This window comes from Mugil cephalus, chromosome 16, assembly GCF_022458985.1.
Source record: "Mugil cephalus isolate CIBA_MC_2020 chromosome 16, CIBA_Mcephalus_1.1, whole genome shotgun sequence".
Taxonomy (NCBI): Eukaryota; Metazoa; Chordata; class Actinopteri; order Mugiliformes; family Mugilidae; genus Mugil; species Mugil cephalus.
Genome location: NC_061785.1, coordinates 18,121,491 through 18,141,151, shown reverse-complemented (window position 1 = coordinate 18,141,151; position 19,661 = coordinate 18,121,491). Strand labels below are relative to the sequence as shown.

The 19,661-nt window shown below is 42.1% G+C and overlaps 2 protein-coding genes across 5 annotated transcripts; both read left to right on the top strand.

The window, feature by feature from the left end:
• The first annotated feature begins 2,717 nt into the window (after positions 1–2,717).
• Positions 2,718–15,768, top strand: top2a (DNA topoisomerase II alpha). Of its 2 annotated transcripts, none has more exons than XM_047610011.1 (35): positions 2,718–2,885; positions 3,727–3,873; positions 4,088–4,178; positions 4,282–4,345; positions 4,483–4,628; positions 4,892–4,989; positions 5,077–5,289; positions 5,641–5,814; positions 6,153–6,254; positions 6,386–6,523; positions 6,613–6,751; positions 6,851–7,008; positions 7,219–7,344; positions 8,240–8,350; positions 8,721–8,826; positions 8,959–9,068; positions 9,200–9,292; positions 9,381–9,495; positions 9,615–9,736; positions 9,949–10,097; positions 10,231–10,462; positions 10,551–10,685; positions 10,807–11,007; positions 11,135–11,330; positions 11,481–11,572; positions 11,650–11,793; positions 12,801–12,884; positions 13,033–13,236; positions 13,376–13,496; positions 13,880–14,047; positions 14,357–14,537; positions 14,632–14,687; positions 14,783–14,902; positions 15,026–15,243; positions 15,335–15,768. In XM_047610011.1, the coding sequence occupies exons 1-35, from the start codon at positions 2,868–2,870 to the stop codon at positions 15,482–15,484; spliced, it is 4,722 nt and encodes a 1,573-aa protein (XP_047465967.1). In that variant the 5' UTR covers positions 2,718–2,867; the 3' UTR covers positions 15,485–15,768. The 2 variants fall into 2 exon arrangements, with proteins under 2 accessions (XP_047465967.1, XP_047465966.1); XM_047610010.1 differs by having other exon boundaries at positions 13,874–14,047.
• A 99-nt stretch (positions 15,769–15,867) lies between these two features.
• On the top strand, positions 15,868–19,227 carry LOC125022099 (gap junction delta-3 protein-like). Of its 3 annotated transcripts, none has more exons than XM_047608403.1 (2): positions 15,868–15,940; positions 16,839–19,227. In XM_047608403.1, exon 2 carries the CDS (start codon positions 16,908–16,910, stop codon positions 17,781–17,783), a length of 876 nt encoding a protein of 291 aa, XP_047464359.1. In that variant the 5' UTR covers positions 15,868–15,940; positions 16,839–16,907; the 3' UTR covers positions 17,784–19,227. The 3 variants fall into 3 exon arrangements, with proteins under 3 accessions (XP_047464359.1, XP_047464358.1, XP_047464360.1); XM_047608402.1 differs by lacking the exon at positions 15,868–15,940 and adding an exon at positions 16,268–16,481; XM_047608404.1 differs by lacking the exon at positions 15,868–15,940 and adding an exon at positions 16,491–16,571.
• The last annotated feature ends 434 nt before the right edge of the window (positions 19,228–19,661 follow it).

Below are 19,661 nucleotides of genomic sequence, written 5' to 3'. Positions count from 1 at the left end.
TTAGCTTTGCTTTCAATACACCATGAAGTGGATGACTGAGAATCTTCCCACAAAAATTACATGTGTTTTAAATTTTCAGCTTCAGATCATTTTGTATCATTTGAATCCAGGCTAGCTCTTCTGCCTCCAGGTTAAGTCGAACTAAAAGCTTAAAATGAGCCATAGCAGTACATAAAAGGAGGTGAAAATACTTGGAAAAATACAATAAGTTGAGTTTTTCTCAGTTGCAGAGGAATGAAAAACCTTGTATTTTCAAGGTAGCGTTGTGGGTCCCCCGTGCGCAGAAAGGTTGAGGGCAGTCAGCAAATTCTGTAATATTTTTTACAGGCAATAAATCATTCTTTTTTGCTGAAGAAACTGAGCGCAAAATCAAACAGCAATGTGTGATTTCATGTAGTGCTGTTGACTACGGCTCCACTCAAGCTCCTCCGTCCTGTCGGAGTCTGCCAAGGTCAGCTGAGTGGGCAACATAGCAGAGGAAGACAGATAAGAATGGCAGAGCAGATAAATCAGTTTACTGCATTTCCATTGACTGGTGGCGACTGGACCAGAAATATAAACCCGGGTTTGCTTGGTATTGAATAAAATGTTTGTTTGTCCGTTTTTTTCTTTCTTTCTAATACTTTCCTAAAGACTCCACTCTTGTGTGTTTTTACATCACCTGAACACAGCAGTAAGACAAGCAGGACTTAGGGCTATCATGAAACTACAACAGGGGGGACAAACACAAGCTTTTGGGCAGTGATCATACAGAGTGTGTGTGTATGTGTGTGTGTGTTAGAGAGACTGGATCAAATAAGGGAGAGATGATATTGATAAATGTGCACTTAAGGCAAACAAGTGTCCTAGAAAACATTGCCGAACACTATTTCAAGTTTAAAAGGTCAGTGTGGTCGGTAATGATTTAAACCCCAGGGAATCAAGTGGTGTTTTGATATAAATACGGAGCCGAAATGGCATCACTTTCATATGAATAAAAAAGGAACTTTTCCTCATGGTTTATCCTTAGTATCTACCCCCTCTTTGACACCACAATTTTCTGTCTCTCTTCAAAGGCACTGTCAAGTTAAGGCAAAAACGTACCAGTGTCTAGATTCAAGACGAGAGCTAAATGTACACAGATGTTAAATAATGCATCTCCTGAGTACACATGTTAGGCTTTAAATAAAGGAAGCTTTGAAAGATATAAAGGTCTTCATGTTGGTGATAAAGTGAGGTGGTCATACGCATAATTTGTCGTGGTCCAGAACATCAGTCTACAGGTAGATCTTAAATATACTCTGTGAGCCATGCTATTGTTCCTCTTATCGAAAAGGCCTAGGATCGCTTCTGTTGAGATCTCACTTTTGCAATGAACGCCAGGGGATGTAATAACATCAAAGGAAAGGCCTTGTTTGTATTGAAAATAAAAAATTCATAATTAAAATTGAATCAAACAAATGAATGAAATCTGATTGTTTTTTTTTCTTTTTAGATGTGAGACTATGTTCAAAGGTTCAAAGCTCTGTGAAAATAGATTATTATAATAATTATAATCATTTTATTTTTTTAATGTGTATTGACATGTTCAGATGTATCATTGCATCCAGTCTGTCCCAACATCAAAAAATTAAAAATTTGGATGAATGCAGAATTCCCAGTTTCTAGTTATCCATAAATCATTTGCAAGTGTTCAGGACGTTGACATCCTGTGGGCAGACGCTGTTCTTGTACTTTGTGGTTTTGGCTTAAAGAGATCTGAGACACCTGCCAAATGGAAAGGAGTTCAAACAGGTGATATGTGTGTGACGCGTGTTAGGGGGCCAGTGAGGATTTTTTACCTGCATGCTTCCCTGCAGGTGTCCTAGACCTAGAGGGAGGATAGGGGACAGCTATCTATTGCCATTGTCTATTGAAGTCTGCTCTTTACCTGTGGATGCAGACCCAATCTACACACAGATGGAAGAGCAAAGAACACGCAGAGCAGTGGAAAATGTTGTGAAGAGTCAAACTTTCGCAGCTGGTGCAGGAAATACTTCCTCTGCTGGGGTTTCTTTATGATGTTGTTTGTGCTTCCCATCCTGGTTTTTGTCATATCCTTGAACATGATGAAAGCCAGGAACTTAAACGCTACTGAAGCACAGACAGATCATATGTTCACAATAAATGTTTGTTTAGACGATAGTCGGGGCTGTTGTTTGGAAAAGGTTCAGCCGGTGTTTTCTATTGCACTTTGTCCATGAACGTGTATGTTTGTCTAGGCTCCAGTGAAACATATATTGTAATCACTTAAGTTATTTAATTAATTAATCAGAAGTTCACAAAATTGCCTTGCATATTTTCACATTGGACATTTATTGTCAGGTGAGAATCCAGTGGATAATTTGAATTATGAATAAAGAAAAGAAAAGAAAAACAATTCTCTTCTTTTTTCAGATTTTTTAAAATTATTTTATATAACGAATAATAATATATAATAACAATAATAGTATTAATATAAATAATCCTAAAACAGATGTATATCTTATTTTAAAAAGTAATAACGTTCATTTCAAGCAACTTTTTCCGCTTTTATATCCTGGGAAGTTGATTGGCTGTAAAAAATAAAGTAGGCAGGCTTAAGTCACTTCTACCGAGTCTGATTGGTTCTTCACTGGGGGAAAAGGGGGAGGGAAGTGTTTCGAAGTCCGTCGTTTGATTGGTCAGTACAACTGGCGCGAGAGGCTTGCACCGATTTGAATTAGTCGAACTGTGTCCGTAGGTTTTGGTGGAAGCAGGCAGCCGTTATCATTAGCGTTGGCTAGGAGTTAGCTGAGGTTAGAGGCTAGTTGTAAACGATAGTTTGACGATTTTACAGACAGCGAGGTTTAGAGGTAAATTCAAGAAGAATGGCGGAACCACTGAAGGTAACTTTATAGTCGATATTCACTGCCAACGCTCTCCTGCACTTAACGTTTAGCTAGTCGCTAAAGACGAACCTCTCAGAATCATTACATTTGCTAGCTAACAAAGTTGCATTTTGAAGCTACACTGACGATATGTTCATTAATAATGTTAAATTGTATAATTGCAAATACACTGTTAAAAAAAACGGTGCGTATTGCGTACCTCCTTTAATAACGTATTAACTCATGTCTCAGACACATGGTAACAGTATAAATGTGATGCCGACCAATGATTAAGGGTCCGTATCATAAACAATTCAGACAGTCAGTGTGTGGTAATGGTTACACTTCTATCCTGTGAACGTTAGCATGTCACTGACTTCTTTATTTGTATCAGTGAAGCTACATCAATCGGTCTTTAGCATCCAGGAGGAAGTTCCGTTAACCTTGCAAACCAATCAGTGTTAACGGAGTATATGTATAGACATGTGAATTGGAGAGACAAAGGTAGATTACGTGATCTGTTTTTATTATGTTGGTAATTTAAAAAAAGAAATGTCTACAAACACTAACTGCCCTCCCAACGTTTCTGTTTTTGAATTGTCCTTGAGCAACACAATGAAATCAGGTCCTAGTACATTGGCGTTTTGCAGGCTGTGCAGGGATTATTGAACATCTTGAGGTTAAACTCACCAAAAGCTTTGTTTTGTCCACGGTTTCACGATGCTTTAATAACTGTAACCTTGTGTTTTTTAAACTAGTTGCATTCAAGATGTTGTGTGAAGGTTTACCTGCATTACTAAAACAAACCCGTACCTTACTGCAATCTACATAAAACATTACCATTTGTCCTTTGCATCAGGCCTTTTTGGAAAACAAGCCGTTGGCGAAGACGAAGAAAGATCCGAAACGGCTGTCGGTGGAGAGGATCTATCAGAAAAAGACCCAATTGGAGCACATCTTGCTCAGACCAGACTCCTACATTGGCTCCGTGGAGCCTGTCACTCAAGTAAGAAGTCACATAACATTGCACGAGTCTCTGCGATTCATGGTTTTCTTTAGCCTGCGTTAATGTAAGTCTCCGGCTAAATCTTACTGTGGTTATTATGATGTTCTTCACTGCAGAGCTGCAGGTTATTGAATCAGAGGGCAAACCATTACTGGTTCATATTAAATGAGTGAATGTAAAAGCTTTGTAGTAAATTGTCGACTTTTTCCCATAGCAAATGTGGGTGTATGATCAGGATGTGGGTCTGAACTGCCGTGATGTGACGTTTGTGCCTGGGCTTTACAAGATCTTTGATGAGATCCTTGGTGAGTAAACGGATCTTAATTTTAGATTATAATATTGGTCATTTCACGACAGGACTTCTTTATTGAATCAGATTTTTAAAGTTATTTTTTATTACCCTAATAGTAAATGCAGCTGACAACAAGCAGAGGGACAAGAACATGTCCTGCCTCAAAATCAACATTGATGTGTAAGTACTATACAACATTGCACAAACGGTTAAAATCTCAAAATCTCTTGTAATTTATCCGCACTGTCCTTTTTACATCCAGCACTGGTTGATGTCACAGAAGCACATAATTTGTGTGTATGTTCTTTTTTCTTTAGTGAAAACAACACCATCAGTGTGTGGAATAATGGGAAGGGTATTCCAGTAGTGGAGCACAAGGTGGAGAAAGTCTATGTGCCTGCTCTTATCTTTGGACAGCTCCTTACATCCAGTAACTATGATGATGACGAGAAGAAAGTCACCGGTAAGACAAACTGTTTTAAACAGTTCTCATCATGAAACATGATGTACATAACATGGTTATGCGTTATCGTCTCTAAAAATGAATAATTAGACTACACATCCATAGTCCTCCCTAACATTTTCCTGGACATCGACTTAACAAGGGATTAAAAGAAAATGAAGTTTAAGACCTGCCTCTGATTCTTGTGAAAGTTTAGTATTTAATGGGTAATTGGAAGACTTACTTTTCCAGTATTTCTCTTGCTAACTTTACTTGTTCTTCAGGTGGACGTAATGGTTATGGCGCTAAGCTGTGCAACATCTTTAGCACAAAATTCACTGTGGAGACTGCCTGTAAAGAGTCAAAGAGGGTCTTCAAGCAGGTAGGAAGGAGGATCAACCACATGTGTGCTCTGCTAATTGTTATAAAAAGAGCACATGTCTTTACAGTATGTTCACGTTTTTCACAGACTTGGTATGATAACATGGGAAGAGCAGGAGATGCTAACATCAAACCGTTTGACGGAGAGGAATTCACTTGCGTCACCTTCAGGCCAGATCTGCCCAAGTTTAAGATGAGCATCCTGGACAAAGACACAGTGGCTCTGATGACCAGGAGGGCCTATGACATCGCTGGATCCACTAAGGGTGTCCGGGTGTTCTTCAATGGCAAGAGGCTGCCTGTAAGTTCCCAGCTGCATTCACTCTGTTATTCTTGATTATATCCTACAGAAAATGTCATTTATAAAATTTGAATCTGCATCAGGTTCAGGTTAAAAACAAAGTATGAGCGTTGTTACTGTGAGTTTGTTGCCGTTTTGGTGAAAGATGAGATGTCGAGACGGATTAATGTTGCATATATATTCACATAAATAATCAATTTTTTGATGATTTGGTAAAATAGTATAAACTACGGTGCATATGTCTTTTATTGTTTGTGAATGGTGTTTTGAGTTTAATTTGGTAATTATTACACAAGTATGCAGGAGATAACTCTTGTGATCAAGTCTAAGACATTGAATCTTTCACTCCAGGTTACAGGTTTCCGTAGCTATGTGGACATGTACGTGAAGGACAAGGTGGATGAACTGGGTGGTCCCCTCACTGTGATCCACGAGTCTGCCAATGAGCGCTGGGAGGTTTGCCTCACCATGAGTGAGAAAGGCTTCCAGCAAGTCAGCTTTGTCAACAGCATCGCCACCACCAAGGTAATGTATCAGTGTATTTGATTTCTTTTAATAGTGTACGCATTTCATATAATTCTAATGGAATAATTGATGGATTAGTATGGATTTTAACCTTCATGCCAAATCACGACTTTACAATTTTAAGTGGTCTGTTTGAATACAGAGTGCCAATTATAATTGTCTTATGTTGTCAGTCCTGTTTAAATTTACATCTTAGGGCAGCTATGAAGCATTTTAAGGCAGACTGAACTAGCAGGCCAGGATCTTTTGGCTGCTCTCCCAGCCACTTTCTGTCACTATGATTAAGACTTACGCTATCTATTCTGTAAATGAGATCTTGTTTGTCGTCTGGAACTTAGGGAGGCCGGCACATCGACTATGTGGCTGACCAGGTGGTTGGTAAGCTCATCGAAGTGGTGAAGAAAAAGAATAAAGCTGGGGTCACAGTGAAGCCTTTCCAGGTACCATCATATGTGTTTTGTTTTGTTTTTTTCGTAGGAGGGTGCAGTTCTGTGATTACATTGCCATAACTGCCGGGGTAAGAGTGGATATCTGTGTCAAACTGAGTGTGCTTCACTGTTTCTACACCCAGGTGAAGAACCACATGTGGCTGTTTGTCAATTGCCTGATTGAGAACCCCACCTTTGACTCTCAGACCAAAGAGAACATGACATTGCAACAGAAGAGTTTCGGATCTACTTGTTCCCTCAGTGACAAGTTCATTAAACAGGTGCTGATCCAAAACCACCGACGGTGCATTCCTCAGAAATGTAGTCGTTCATATTTCACGAAGTGTTCTTCCTTTTCTACTCCCCATAGGCCACGTCTTGTGGGATTGTGGAAAGTATCATGAACTGGGTGAAGTTCAAGGCTCAATCCCAGCTCAACAAGAAATGCTCCGCTGTCAAACACACAAAAATCAAAGGTGTGCCAAAACTGGATGATGCCAATGATGCAGGTAATGTATACACACACATTGCTGTTTTGCTTTTTTCAATAGAGGCTAATACACGAGATTAACGTTGCGTCTCGTACTAATAATTATTTTTTCTGGCAGGTGGGAAGAACTCCATTGGCTGCACGTTGATCCTTACTGAGGGAGACTCAGCCAAGACACTTGCTGTGTCTGGGCTGGGGGTGGTCGGAAGGGACCGCTATGGTGTCTTCCCTCTCAGAGGAAAAATGCTCAACGTCCGGGAGGCATCACACAAACAGGTTGGGCTCAAAAGCATATGTGCTTATAGGTAGTAGACGGCAGCTGACTAGTGTTACAGATGTTTGTGTGACGGGTGTCAGGGGGTCTTGGGGTGTATTGGAACCTTTGTTTCATTGGATTTTACTGTGGAAACATTGTTTATATCAAGAAAAATGGTTTGGCATGATCAACACATTTTTAAAGTTTAAAGTTCTGGTTTTCCTGCTCAGATTATGGAGAACGCTGAAATCAACAACATCATCAAGATCCTCGGTCTTCAGTACAAGAAGAACTACAGCGACCCAGAATCCCTCAAGAGTCTGCGTTACGGCAAGATCATGATCATGACAGATCAGGTGCTTTATTTCATCTTCATGTCTGATGTTTATATACTTGCTTTTCTATAGATCTAATCCGTAGTGATACTGTTTGAGATTATGTGGGAGAATTATAGGTTTACCTGCTCTCCACACAGCAACCTTTCCATCAGAATATTGTAAGAACTAGGGTACAATATTATGTACAGTTCTTGCTTGGACAAACACAAAACCCAGCTGAACCCTGTTTTATTTCTTGTATGTGAGACAGGGCAAATAAAGAACATCTTAAAGGGTGTGTTCAGGTTTTTACAAAAACTATGGAACCCAAAACCACTACTGCAAAAATACTACAGCTCTCTAGTCTCCAAAATACAAATTCACTTTAAAGTTAGCGCAGGCACAACTTCAAAGACTGCTAAGCACCACACATCAAATAGACAGTAGAAGGTATCTTCCTGCCACAGCTGTGCAGAGAACTAAAATCTGGGAAAACGGAAAAATTAAGCTTCATACGAGACTGGGTTTGGAGCATGTTTTTGCTCTGAATAAGGAATCTCCCGTTTCTCACAGTGTAGTAGCTTCGTGGAGAATATCCTTTAGAGGCAGCATCAAGCACTCGTTTCTGTGAACAAATATGTGCTTGGGAAGAAGCTGGAGATGTGGAACTAGACTATAGCACTGTAGTATTGTATAACCAAGTTTGAACCTGCCAGCACTGGGTTACTAGATTAGGAGAGTTACATTGTCCTAGCCCTATCATCCTAGTTATTTCGTGGAGTAACTATATTTTAAGATAGACTTGAAGAGTCCACCCACCCTTTTTTTTTTTAAGTGTTGATAGAATATTGAAGATGTGAAAGTTAAACTAATATTACTCTTGATCTTTACTGATGACTTATATTAACATGCCTGAACTGTAAACCTGTGACAGGATCAAGATGGCTCACATATTAAGGGCTTGCTGATCAACTTTATCCACCACAACTGGCCGTCTTTACTGCGTCACAACTTCCTGGAAGAGTTCATCACTCCAATCATCAAGGTACATGTGCTCACTAAAACATATCAGCACTAAACAAAAATCTACAGTGTATGCAATGATCTTGGCAGGTTATTATACTTGGATCAAATAGGAAGGATTATCGGCAGGTCTTATGTTTCAGGTGAGATGTTTTAGCTGGAAATTAAAGCAAGTGTATTTGTAGAGAACAAATCCTGTAATACAAATGTGCTGCCAGAAGAGGCCCAATCACCAAAGTAGTAACAACACTACCATCTAGTGACAAAACCTAGAATACTCAGGATTAATGCGTAGAGCTGAATGAAGTAATTTTGGATGTTTATTTTATTTTGGACCATAATGTTATCCACTATGATGCATTTAAATAAGCTAAATCTTTCCCTCGTTTTAGGTCTCATTCAAGAAAACCCAACAGTCTTTCTACAGTATCCCTGAATTCAATGCATGGAAGGAGAGTCAGTCCAACTTCAAATCTTGGAAAGTCAAATACTACAAAGGTTTGTTGTAAACCCCTGTGTGGTAGTAAAACGGACAAGTAAGCAACCCATTATTCCTGGGTAATGTCATGATTATAGTTTTGGTTGTGTTATTATATCGTTCTCTTCCTTCTGTGGCCTTTGTCCATCCAGGTTTGGGAACCAGCACATCGCAGGAAGCCAAAGAGTACTTCTCTGATATGCAGAGACACCGTATCCCATTCAAGTACGCTGGACCTGAAGACGATGAAGCTATCACCCTTGTAAGATGTTTCCCATGTCACATTAGATTTTATCTAAACCGTTTTAAACCTCATGTGAACTTGAGTGGTTTTCTGTCTAGGAGTTAATAGCAGCTTGATCTACTCTTTTATTTATTTTTTTTTCTGGCCAGGCCTTTAGCAAGAAAAAAGTGGAAGAACGAAAAGAGTGGCTCACCAACTTCATGACCAACAGGCGCCAGCGCAGAGAGCACAACCTGCCTGAGGTAATGGCCCAACAATTATCATACTTTATGTACATTATCATTGTTTTCTGTTGGATGTTGCTGCATGTTATTTGCTGTCTTTTCCCAGGAGTACCTGTACGGTCAGGCGACCAAGTCTCTCTCCTACAATGACTTTGTCAACAAAGAGCTGGTACTTTTCTCCAACTCTGACAATGAACGGTCTATTCCCTGCCTGGTGGACGGTGCGTGAAATGTTTGTGATTGCCAACAAGAAAGAAGAATATACATATATGTGACCTTCAAGAAATGTACAGTTAGGTGTGGAAACACGTCTAATATGTGGATGCATTTGTGTTGTCAGGTCTGAAACCAGGCCAGAGGAAGGTTTTGTTCTGTTGCTTCAAGAGAAATGACAAGCGGGAAGTGAAGGTGGCCCAACTGGCTGGCTCTGTGGCTGAGATGTCAGCCTACCACCATGGAGAGGTGAGGCAGATAGAATGAGATGATTTGTTTATTCTTAAATGACACTTGGTATGTCTCTTGAATAAAATAAGACAGTAGTGTTCTGATTATTAACAAAATTAATTTGAACTTAAACATGTAGAAGTGATACTGTGATCTCCACCAGTACCAGATTCATAGAATGACCTGGAGTATCCGGTTAAATAAATGTTATTTTTATGTTATTTTTTCAGGTGTCTCTGATGATGACAATTATTGGTTTAGCCCAGGACTTTGTGGGAAGCAACAACTTGAACCTGCTGCAGCCTCTGGGACAGTTTGGAACCAGGTTGCACGGTGGCAAGGACTCTGCCAGTCCTCGATACATCTTCACCATGCTCAGGTGAGCAGGTGCCTTACAAAGTTCTAAAGCTACAGTCCACTTGCGCATGTTGGAGTTTGAGAAAAGTTGAGTCTCCATGGTTTATTTTGTCAGCGATTTACTCTCAAATTCTGCCAATGTTCTGTACTTGTAGTCCCCTGGCCCGTCTGGTTTTCCCAGCTATGGATGACAACCTGCTCAAGTACAACTACGACGATAACCAGCGTGTAGAGCCAGAGTGGTACATCCCCATCATCCCCACTGTGCTGGTGAACGGTGCGGAGGGAATTGGCACAGGCTGGGCCAGCAAGATTCCCAACTATGACATTCGTGAGATCATCATAAACATCCACCGCATGCTCAACGGAGAGGAACCTCTGCCCATGGTGAGGATTAAGACTTTTGAGATCTGTATTGTTATGTTTCTTGCTGTTCAAAGGCAAAGATGAGTGCTTTTTTTTTTTCTCCTCCTAGCTTCCAAACTACAAAGGCTTCAAAGGCACAATAGAGCAGGTGATGGACAACCAGTACATGAATAGTGGAGAGGTGTCCATCATTGATTCCACCACCATTGAGATCTCTGAATTGCCTGTCAAATCCTGGACACAGGTTTGTCTTTAGCTTTCTCTTTACTCATAGTGATGTATTTAAGATCTTCCAGTGTGTGCATCAATACTGTTTATGACGTTGAATTGAACTGATTATTATCCCGTTGTTCTGTGTGGTCTAGACCTATAAGGAGAATGTGCTGGAGCCCATGATGAATGGCACAGAAAAGGTTCCTCCTCTGATCACAGACTACAAAGAATACCACACTGACACCACAGTGCGCTTTGTGGTCAAGATGACGGCAGAGAAGCTGCAAGAGGTGGAGGCTGCTGGCCTCCATAAAGTCTTCAAGCTGCAGAGCCCCCTCACCTGTAATTCTATGGTAATGGCTTCCACATACCCACGAGACAGTGAATTGAGTCTTGGAGTCCATTCTCATGAATTCTCAAGCATTTCTGAAAAGCTTAGTCTGTTAAGAGTCTATAACATTAGCCTTGTCCCTGTTTTAGGTTCTGTTTGACCACGTGGGCAGCCTGAAGAAGTACGAGTCTGTGCAGGATATTCTGAAAGACTTCTTTGAGCTGAGGATGAAGTACTACGTGCTGAGAAAGGACTGGTTGGCAGGCATGCTGGGTGCAGAGAGTGCTAAGCTCACCAACCAGGCTCGTTTCATCCTGGAAAAGATTCAGGGCACCTTGGTTATCGGTTAGTAGCTAAATAAAAAGTTTTTCTTGTGGAACGTCTTCTAGATTGGGCTTTTAAAAAATGTCAGTTATGCATAACCATCTTAACCAAAATTGAGATGAGATATAGTTTTCCTTTATAAAAATTCTAATGCTGTCCAACTATTTGCAGAAAACAAGCCAAAAAAAGAACTGATTCGCATGCTGCAACAGATGGGCTACGACTCCGACCCAGTCAAGGCGTGGAAGCAGGCTCAGGAGAAAGTAAGCCATTCTGTTTGAAATGGGTTTTACCTGCAACAATGAGGAATGACCAATAATCGTTCTGTTCATTCTCTTAGAATGAGGAGCTGGAGGAGGAGGACGAGGAAGGAGCAGAGAAAGAAGACACCAGTGGGCCAGACTACAACTATCTGCTGAGCATGCCCATGTGGTTCTTGACCAAAGAGAAGAAAGAGGAGCTGTGCAAACAGAGGGATGCTAAGGTAATGGTTTCATCTCTGTGATGGTTAACCTCTTATCAATCCAGCCTTTTCGCTAAAAGATTCCCATTTAGGACATACCCAAAGTAATTTGAATGCTGTTCATGAAGAAGGAGCTCATGCATGGTCTTGGTCTCCTTTGAAAGCCAAGACTCTGAAGTTTCTTTCACAAAAGTCAGAGTCACTCTAATCTCTGGTATTGTTCTTGAGTTAATAAATAAGACAACTAAAATGGTCTTCAATGTTTTTCAGGCCAAGGACCCCCAAACTGTTGAACATAGCTAAAGGTAGTAGGTGCAGTGAATCACCAGCTATTCTAGCCTCAGTAGTTGGCTGAAGGAGCGAGCTCCAGTTAGCTTCTTAGCTAGCTTAGTTAGCTTCTCTTCTGCTGATAATGCAGTGCGCATCCGAGATTTCACGTGGGGATGGAATAGGTTCTCGGCCAATTCCAGGGAATCTGACAGAGTCAGAGTGTAATATGCGGTCTCGTGATTGGCTCAGCAGCGATGGGGGCGGGGCCTATTGTGTACAGGTGGCTTAGATTGACAGGTCTAGTGTGGCATGCTGTATGAAGCATTGCACTGTTGAGACAGCTCCTGTATCGGTGCATGAGTGAAGTGCTGACTGAAAGATAACGTCTTCCGCCTCCATTTATCCATTTACTGAAATATGTTGGATTCAAGTTAATGAGTATTTGAAGAAATTTAAATTTGTTGGGGAAAATGTAAAAATATATAAAAATGTCTAATCAACCAAAGATTTTGCAGTACCTCCATGGACCCCCTAGGGGTCACGGACCCCCTGTTGAAGACCTATGCTGTAAAGCTTTTATCAATGAAATCATAAGAAAATGCATTTACTCAAACACAACTCGTGTACAGTTGGTTCAAAAAGCTACTGCTGTCTTATGTACGACCCAGTGGAATGGTAGAGGTTAAAGCCTAAAACAGAAGGTGGTCTACATCCTTATCTGTCTTTATCAATATCTGACACCAACTGTTGTTTTATAGTTGACAGAGCTAAACACTTTGAAGAAGAAGACTCCGGCGGATATGTGGAAGGAAGACCTGGCTGCTTTCTCTGAGGAACTGGAGGTATTGGCTCCTCTTCTGTCATGTCGCTTTAAACCACATCCAATCATAAATACACCAGCTCATTTCAAGTTTTAGAAACGACTACATTCAAACCCGTAACTGTCAGACGTCTGAATAGTCCTCTGATGTTGTTTCTTCTTGTGCTTAGCGCATTGAAGCAAAAGAAAAGGAGAATGCCAGCATGCCCGTGAAGGGCGCTGGAAAGGGCAAAGCCCTGAAGGTGAAGAAGGAGACTTTGCCCACGCCACAGGGCCGTCGTGTTGTTCCACGCGTCACCAGCACAATGAAAGCTGAAGCGAACAGGAAGGCTGATCTGAAGAAAGGAGAGGGCAAGAGAGGCAGGAAAGTCAAGGTATGTCTTTTCATCTGATTAAACTAATCCCACTAGACAAGGATGATAATATTTAGATTATTGGCCTCTTAATTTATTCGTGATATTTACTGGTATAAGCACACACCCCAACGTTTTCCTTGGTCTTCTGCCATCACAGAGTGAAGATGTAGTCATGAAGATGGAGTTTGCAGAAGATGGAGTGAATACGGAGTCAGTGGAGGAGATCAGTCTCGCTGCACGACTCAACAAGAAAACTAAAACACAGCCAAAGGAAAAGGGTGAGAGTCGCCATTACATATTTGAAGAATGTTTTCCGTTACTGCTTTGACTTGTCCTTCCTGTTAAGCCTCTATTGTTCATCCACTTAGACTGTTTTTGTTTCCAAATGTACCACCTCTGTTGTTTGTGGACTAATCACATACGATTGTGTGATGTTTATTGTATCCCTACAATATCTACAAATGTTATTCAACCCCATAACTAATCTGAGTCAGGCGACATGCTTGAGCCTGCAACAAGCAGACCATGGTGATTTTTAGAAAGCGACAGAAATAGTAATGTTCAGTTGCACTTTGCTGTAACAAATCTAAACCTAGCGTATCGAAGTTGCTTTGCATTTCCATTGAAGATAATCGAGGCGCTCACTTTTTTTTTGCCGCAGCATCAAAGACTGGCAAACAGACAACTCTTCAGTTCAAGGCTGTTGCCAAGAAGCCCAAGAAGAATCCGTGGTCGGACGATGAGGCTGATGATCTGTCTGCCAGTGAAGTGGAGGCAGAGGAAGAGGAAGAGGCCGGCCCCAGAGAGCGGATAGAACGCAAAACTAAAGGTGAATCAGCTGCATGACTCTCTGCTCTTTATCCACTGTTACGTTTCCCGTTCGTTATCTCTGCTTTTAATTGAACTATTATCTGATTGCTCACACATACAAAACACTAGTCTATGCTCTCGTCTTCCCCGGATTGTGAGACGAGATGTTTCCTGAGGCTAATTAACTTTCTGATCTCAGTTTATCTCCAGTTGATTGCAACAGTTGTTTGTTTAGCCTAGTCATCTATCATGAGTAATCAACGTCTGTTTTTTTGTTTTGCTAAAGTTGCAGCATTGTTAAAGCCGTCTATCATTATGTGCGTTTAAGCTGCCGTGAAGTACAGCGTGTCAGACAGCGAGGATGAATTTGATGACTGGAAGAAAAAGGACGCTCCAAAACGGAGAGCTCTCGTCAGCGACGATGACACCAGCTTCGCCCCAGAGCCCAGCGCTATGTCCGACAGCGATGTGAACTCTCCTGCTCCACCTCCCAAAGCTCCAGAACCGCTGTGAGCATCAAACACATGATCTATATTTAACACTACATTCACTTTGAGGCTTTCCAGGTGGTGTGATCTAAATTAAATATCATTTCTTCTGCAGGAAGAAAGTGGCAAAGAGCAAATCAACAGTTAAACCGGCTGTCTCCAAGTCCAGCTGTGAGTACTTTTCTATAGGGCACTTGTGTGATGAGTGACAAATGATGAGCCGAGAGTGTGAGGAGTGACTATGAACTCTTTGTTTAACTTTACAGCTCAGTCGGATGATCAGGTGCCCGCATCCAAGCCTCCTGTTCAACGTAAAACCAAAGAGGCTGCGCCCAAGAAAGCTGCTGCAGCCAAGAAACCAGCTGCATCCAAGAAGAAGGCTGCAGGTATTAACACAGACCTGATTAGAATAGTTATGCACATGGATAATAGTCACTTTGGTGCATGATGGTTAAAAGAAAACCTTCTCTCTCGTATGTTTATTCTTATTTTTCCCTGTTGTTTTGTAGATGTGAAGCAGCCATCTATCGTGGACGCTCTATCAAAGCCCAAAGCTGCCAAGAAAGTCCCTTCGTTTGACTCCAGCGACTCGGAAAGTGAAGTGAAAGCTCCAACTGCGAAGCCGAAACCTGTTCAAAAACGGAAACAGTTGAGCAGCGACGACTCCGACAGCAGCTCGGACAACCTCATGTCGCGCCTCAAGGCTAAAACAACCGCTGGCAGCAAGGTTAGTTTTCCCACCAGTTTCAGTGAGGTCTCATCTAGGCGTCATAAATGACTGTTAAAATCATTTTACCACCTGCGTGTGTTTTCTGTAGAAAACGAAGAAGTGGAACGAGGACGAGAGCTTCAAGATGTCGGACTCGGAAGCAGCAGCTCCCGTTGCCGTGGCGCCGCGGGATAAGCCCGCGCGTGCACGCAAACCCATCACCTACAACCTGGACTCCGACTCAGACTCAGACTTTTAAATGTCACTCTCTGTCCATGTGGTTATTTGCTTTTATATATATATACGCTTTTAGAGTTCGTGCTAGAGATAGGTTCTTAGATTGTTTATGCCGTTGAATTAACCCTCACATTTGAAAAGTCTGTTAAAAGTTGCTCAAGCAGCAGGAGAGACGCTGTTAAACCTCTGGTTTTATCCTTAACATGACTTTCTCTTCTCTTGTCTTCTGTTATGTTGTGTTTTGTCCTGTAAATATTTTAATGGCTGTTCATGTTTGAATTTTAAAAAATAAAGTTTTTTGTATTGATCGTGTGTTTGGAGTCGTGTGAAAAGCATCTTTTAATATCTCAGGTTCTTGCCTGTGCGAACAAGGCGGGCTAGTAGTAGTGCCCTGGAGGCAGGTTAGGAGGGAGGAGCAGCCGCTTCAAGCAGGCACAATGTAACGAATTGAACAGTTGCCAGTTAAATTCCTCGACGGGTAAGTTATGTTTTGTTGTCATTCCTACTTTCAGTATTGTCGATCTTGTCCAAATGAGCTAAATTAGTTTAGACTTGGTATAGCTTTTATGCACTCCTGTTATCCTTGTGACCAGGGAAACTGGAGGTACAACCTAAAACGGAGCCTTCCTGCCATTTAGGAAGCTCTTTGAAATGCTCATCAAGAGTTTGCCTCTCTTGGGTAAACATTGCTTCTGTCTGGGACACGGTGGGCGCAGATTAGGACGTAGCAGGAATTTCCTAAACCGTCGCCGCCCTCTCAATTATAAATCCCCGGCAGAACCTCAAACGCATGCTGTTTGGCGAGCGCATTAGAGGAATATGCTCTAAGATGGTTCGTGCATTTCTTGGACGTCTTCCTCCGGTTTTGTTCCAGAGAACGTCCCAAAAGTTGAGGAGTGAGAACAGGACTTGGAACGTTTCTGCCCTCTGCACAGAGTTGACAAAACAGGTTCAACCCGCGGCATCTTATCAGTGACTTTCCTGCAACGTTGCCAGGATACGTCCGCAAGTAGCAGCTTGTAAGTGATCGGGAGAGCGTTTTTGAATCTGCGTCAATTTCTGTTGTGTGGAGAGGAATCGGCGGTAGTCTTCTGGTAGAAGATCGGTTGGTCGGTATTTGAAATGATTTAATTAGTCACTGATAATCTGCGAAGAGAAGGCTAAAGGAAGTTTTACTCTGTTACATGTCACATGTTACAATTGCATATTTTATAAACAGGTTTTGCTTTCAGGTAATTCGTGTTGACTCAATCAACACCTTAATCTTGAACCAGTTGTTGACCTGTTGGTTTGCTTAGTCTCACAATGAGTCAGGAACTGGCGTTAATAATATCCGCTTTCGTTTCTTTCTTTCTTTCTTTTTTTCTTTAAACCAGAGGCTGCTTTTGCTCTGAGAGGAGCAGGTCGATCTCGATCTCCGGAGGGAACCAGGCGCCGCTGCAGCCATGGGTGAGTGGAGCTTCCTCGGCGGGCTCTTCGACAGCCTCCAGGCCCACTCGCCGATGCTCGGCCGTTTCTGGCTCTTGCTCATGCTCGTGTTCAGGATACTGATCCTGGGAACCGTGGCCAGCGACCTGTTTGAGGACGAGCAGGTGGAGTTCACCTGCAACACCCTGCAGCCGGGCTGCAAGCAGGTGTGCTACGACCAGGCCTTCCCCATCTCCCAGTACAGGTTCTGGGTGTTCCACATCGTCCTCATCGCCACCCCGTCCCTGGTCTTCCTCATGTACGCCACTCATCACCACAACAAGAGGATGAACCGCCCCAAATTCTGCCAAATTAGCGGCCTGGACTACAGGGAGGAACTCCATCTCAGGCGGCTCTACATCATCAACGTGCTCTTCCGAGTAGTGGCAGAAGTGGGCTTTCTAGTGGGGCAGTGGTGGCTGTACGGCTTCAAGGTGGAGGCCCAGTTCCCGTGCAGCCGCTTCCCTTGCCCCTACACGGTGGACTGCTTCACCTCCCGCCCCGCCGAGAAAACCATCTTCCTCTGCTTCTACTTCGTCGTGGGGCTGATCTCGGCCCTCTCCAGCTGCGCGGAGCTATTCTACAGCTCCCTCAAGTGGTTCTGCACGAGGCAGGAGCCGTACACGCCGGACCGCTCCTGCGTCTGCCAGAACCTCCACAACTCGAAGCAGGACGAGGCCGAGGCGAAACCGGACGAGGAGGCGGCCGCGTCAGTGAGCGTGCCCGGCAGCGCGCCCGGCAGCGTGAGGCTGAAGAGGGGGTCGGTGAGGAGCAGCGCCAGCAGGAAGACCTTCGGTGTCCCTCAAAAGCACAAGAGCAGCAAATACGTGAGCACCAGGACCCTGATGGTGTGAGGGGGTCACTGATCCGCAGTGTTCCGCCGAAAGGAAATTCATCACAAGGACATTCTTGGGAGTTATCACGAGATCCGGACTGATAAGACGGGTGCATGCAAGACATTGCTGGCTTGTTTTGGTCTGATGAGTCACTGCTGATCCTGAGCAGATTGCAAGGATCGGAGTTTCTGGAATATACTTGATTCACTTCTTTGACACTCGTCTTTTGTTCAGAGGCCTCGCCCTGTTCAGTGGAACAATCCACCCATTTGAACTTAAGTCGCTTCAGTTCAAGTAGTTAGGAGCTATGTGTTTTTTGTAATATGGAGAGCGAGTCCAGGCATATCAAAATATTTTTTGACGTTCATACATTTTCTTTTTTCTCTAACAGTTAGAAACTGGTCACCGCAGTGGATGTGAAATGTCAGCAGCCAGTTAGTTAGCAAGTACATTTACTCAAGTATTGTAGTTCAGTAAAATTACTTACTTGTACGGGGGTACTTTTTACTTGAATTTATCTGATGTCTAAAGTTAATTTACAGGGGATCAGGATGTTGAAACCTATCAAACCTGTGGATGTACTGAATGATAGAAAGTACAGTCAGTTCCGATACAGTAAATTAAAAAGAAATCAGCGCTACCTCAGTCCGCCACAAAATTTGAATGCTGCTTGTGTGGTGTTGGGTCAGCAATAATTCCTGCAGCAGAGCATAAAAAGTAGGCCATTTAGGGATTAGATTACATTAGATTAGGTATTATAGGTATTATAGGTATTTTTTTTTCTGAAGAAATAACTTTTTTCCTACTATTTAATTAAAGGTTGGAATTTAGCTGTTTTACTCAATAGTAACGTAGAAGTTGAGTATTTTTTAATTGAGATAATGCTGCTTTTGCACAAGTAAAATATTCAAATACTTCTTCCACCACTGCTCATTGGCAATAAATTGAGATTTTGACATGAATCATCATCATTTTGCAGCATCGCTGTCAGTGCACTTGAAATATTAATTGTAATGTGTGATGTAGTAAACACGAAGCAGAATTGTAGAGTGATGAACAGCTCCTCAGGCTGATTTCTATGAAATCCACTTACCAGCACTTTCCACCATCTTTTCCGTCTTTCCGGGCCCGTAAAACCAGCAAGTCACGGTGAAGCAGTTATTTCTCTTTAGCTTCCTGGAACAAAAACTGATTTCCCCTTGTACCAGTCTTTGTGCTAAGATTAACCAGTCCACTGCTGGCTTCCTTATTCATAAAATAATAATAATGATAAAAAAAAAGAAAGGTCAGAAATAGCAATTAAGAGATGCATTAAAGGTTAATGCATCTGTTGCTAAAGATTTATAATGAAATGCTATATAGTTGGGTAGTCACACTCTTATGGAATTTTTATACCAATTTAATAGAGATGTTTTACTTGGCAACAAATGAACAATAAAAGTCAGGTGTTTTTCAACCAAAACTTGTTTTTTTCCCCCTAGTTTTTGGTAAATGTCTAAATAAGCATTAGCAAAGTCATACGTCCTTACCCTGCAGCCTTACAACTGAGGTTCACATACGTCAGAGTCAGTCTTATTTTAGAGTATTAGCAATGTTAATTATTGTCGGTTTAAGCGTGTTGATTGACATCTATGAGCTGACCTGGCGTGTTTAACATGCATGAATGGATAAATGAAATTCCTTCCTACAGAACCTCCCATGAGAGGAATCGTGTCTCACCCTCCTCCGTGCACTGCAAACACATTTTTGTGGATTTTTGTGTAACGTCATCTCTGTAACAAATTCTTTCTTTTTCTTTTTTGAAGTGCACTATAACTAAACTTAAACGGCCGCATTTCTCCTGACCCGCCTGTGTTTGTGCGAGCAGCGCGCCAGGAACAAGCTCTGCGGCATTGC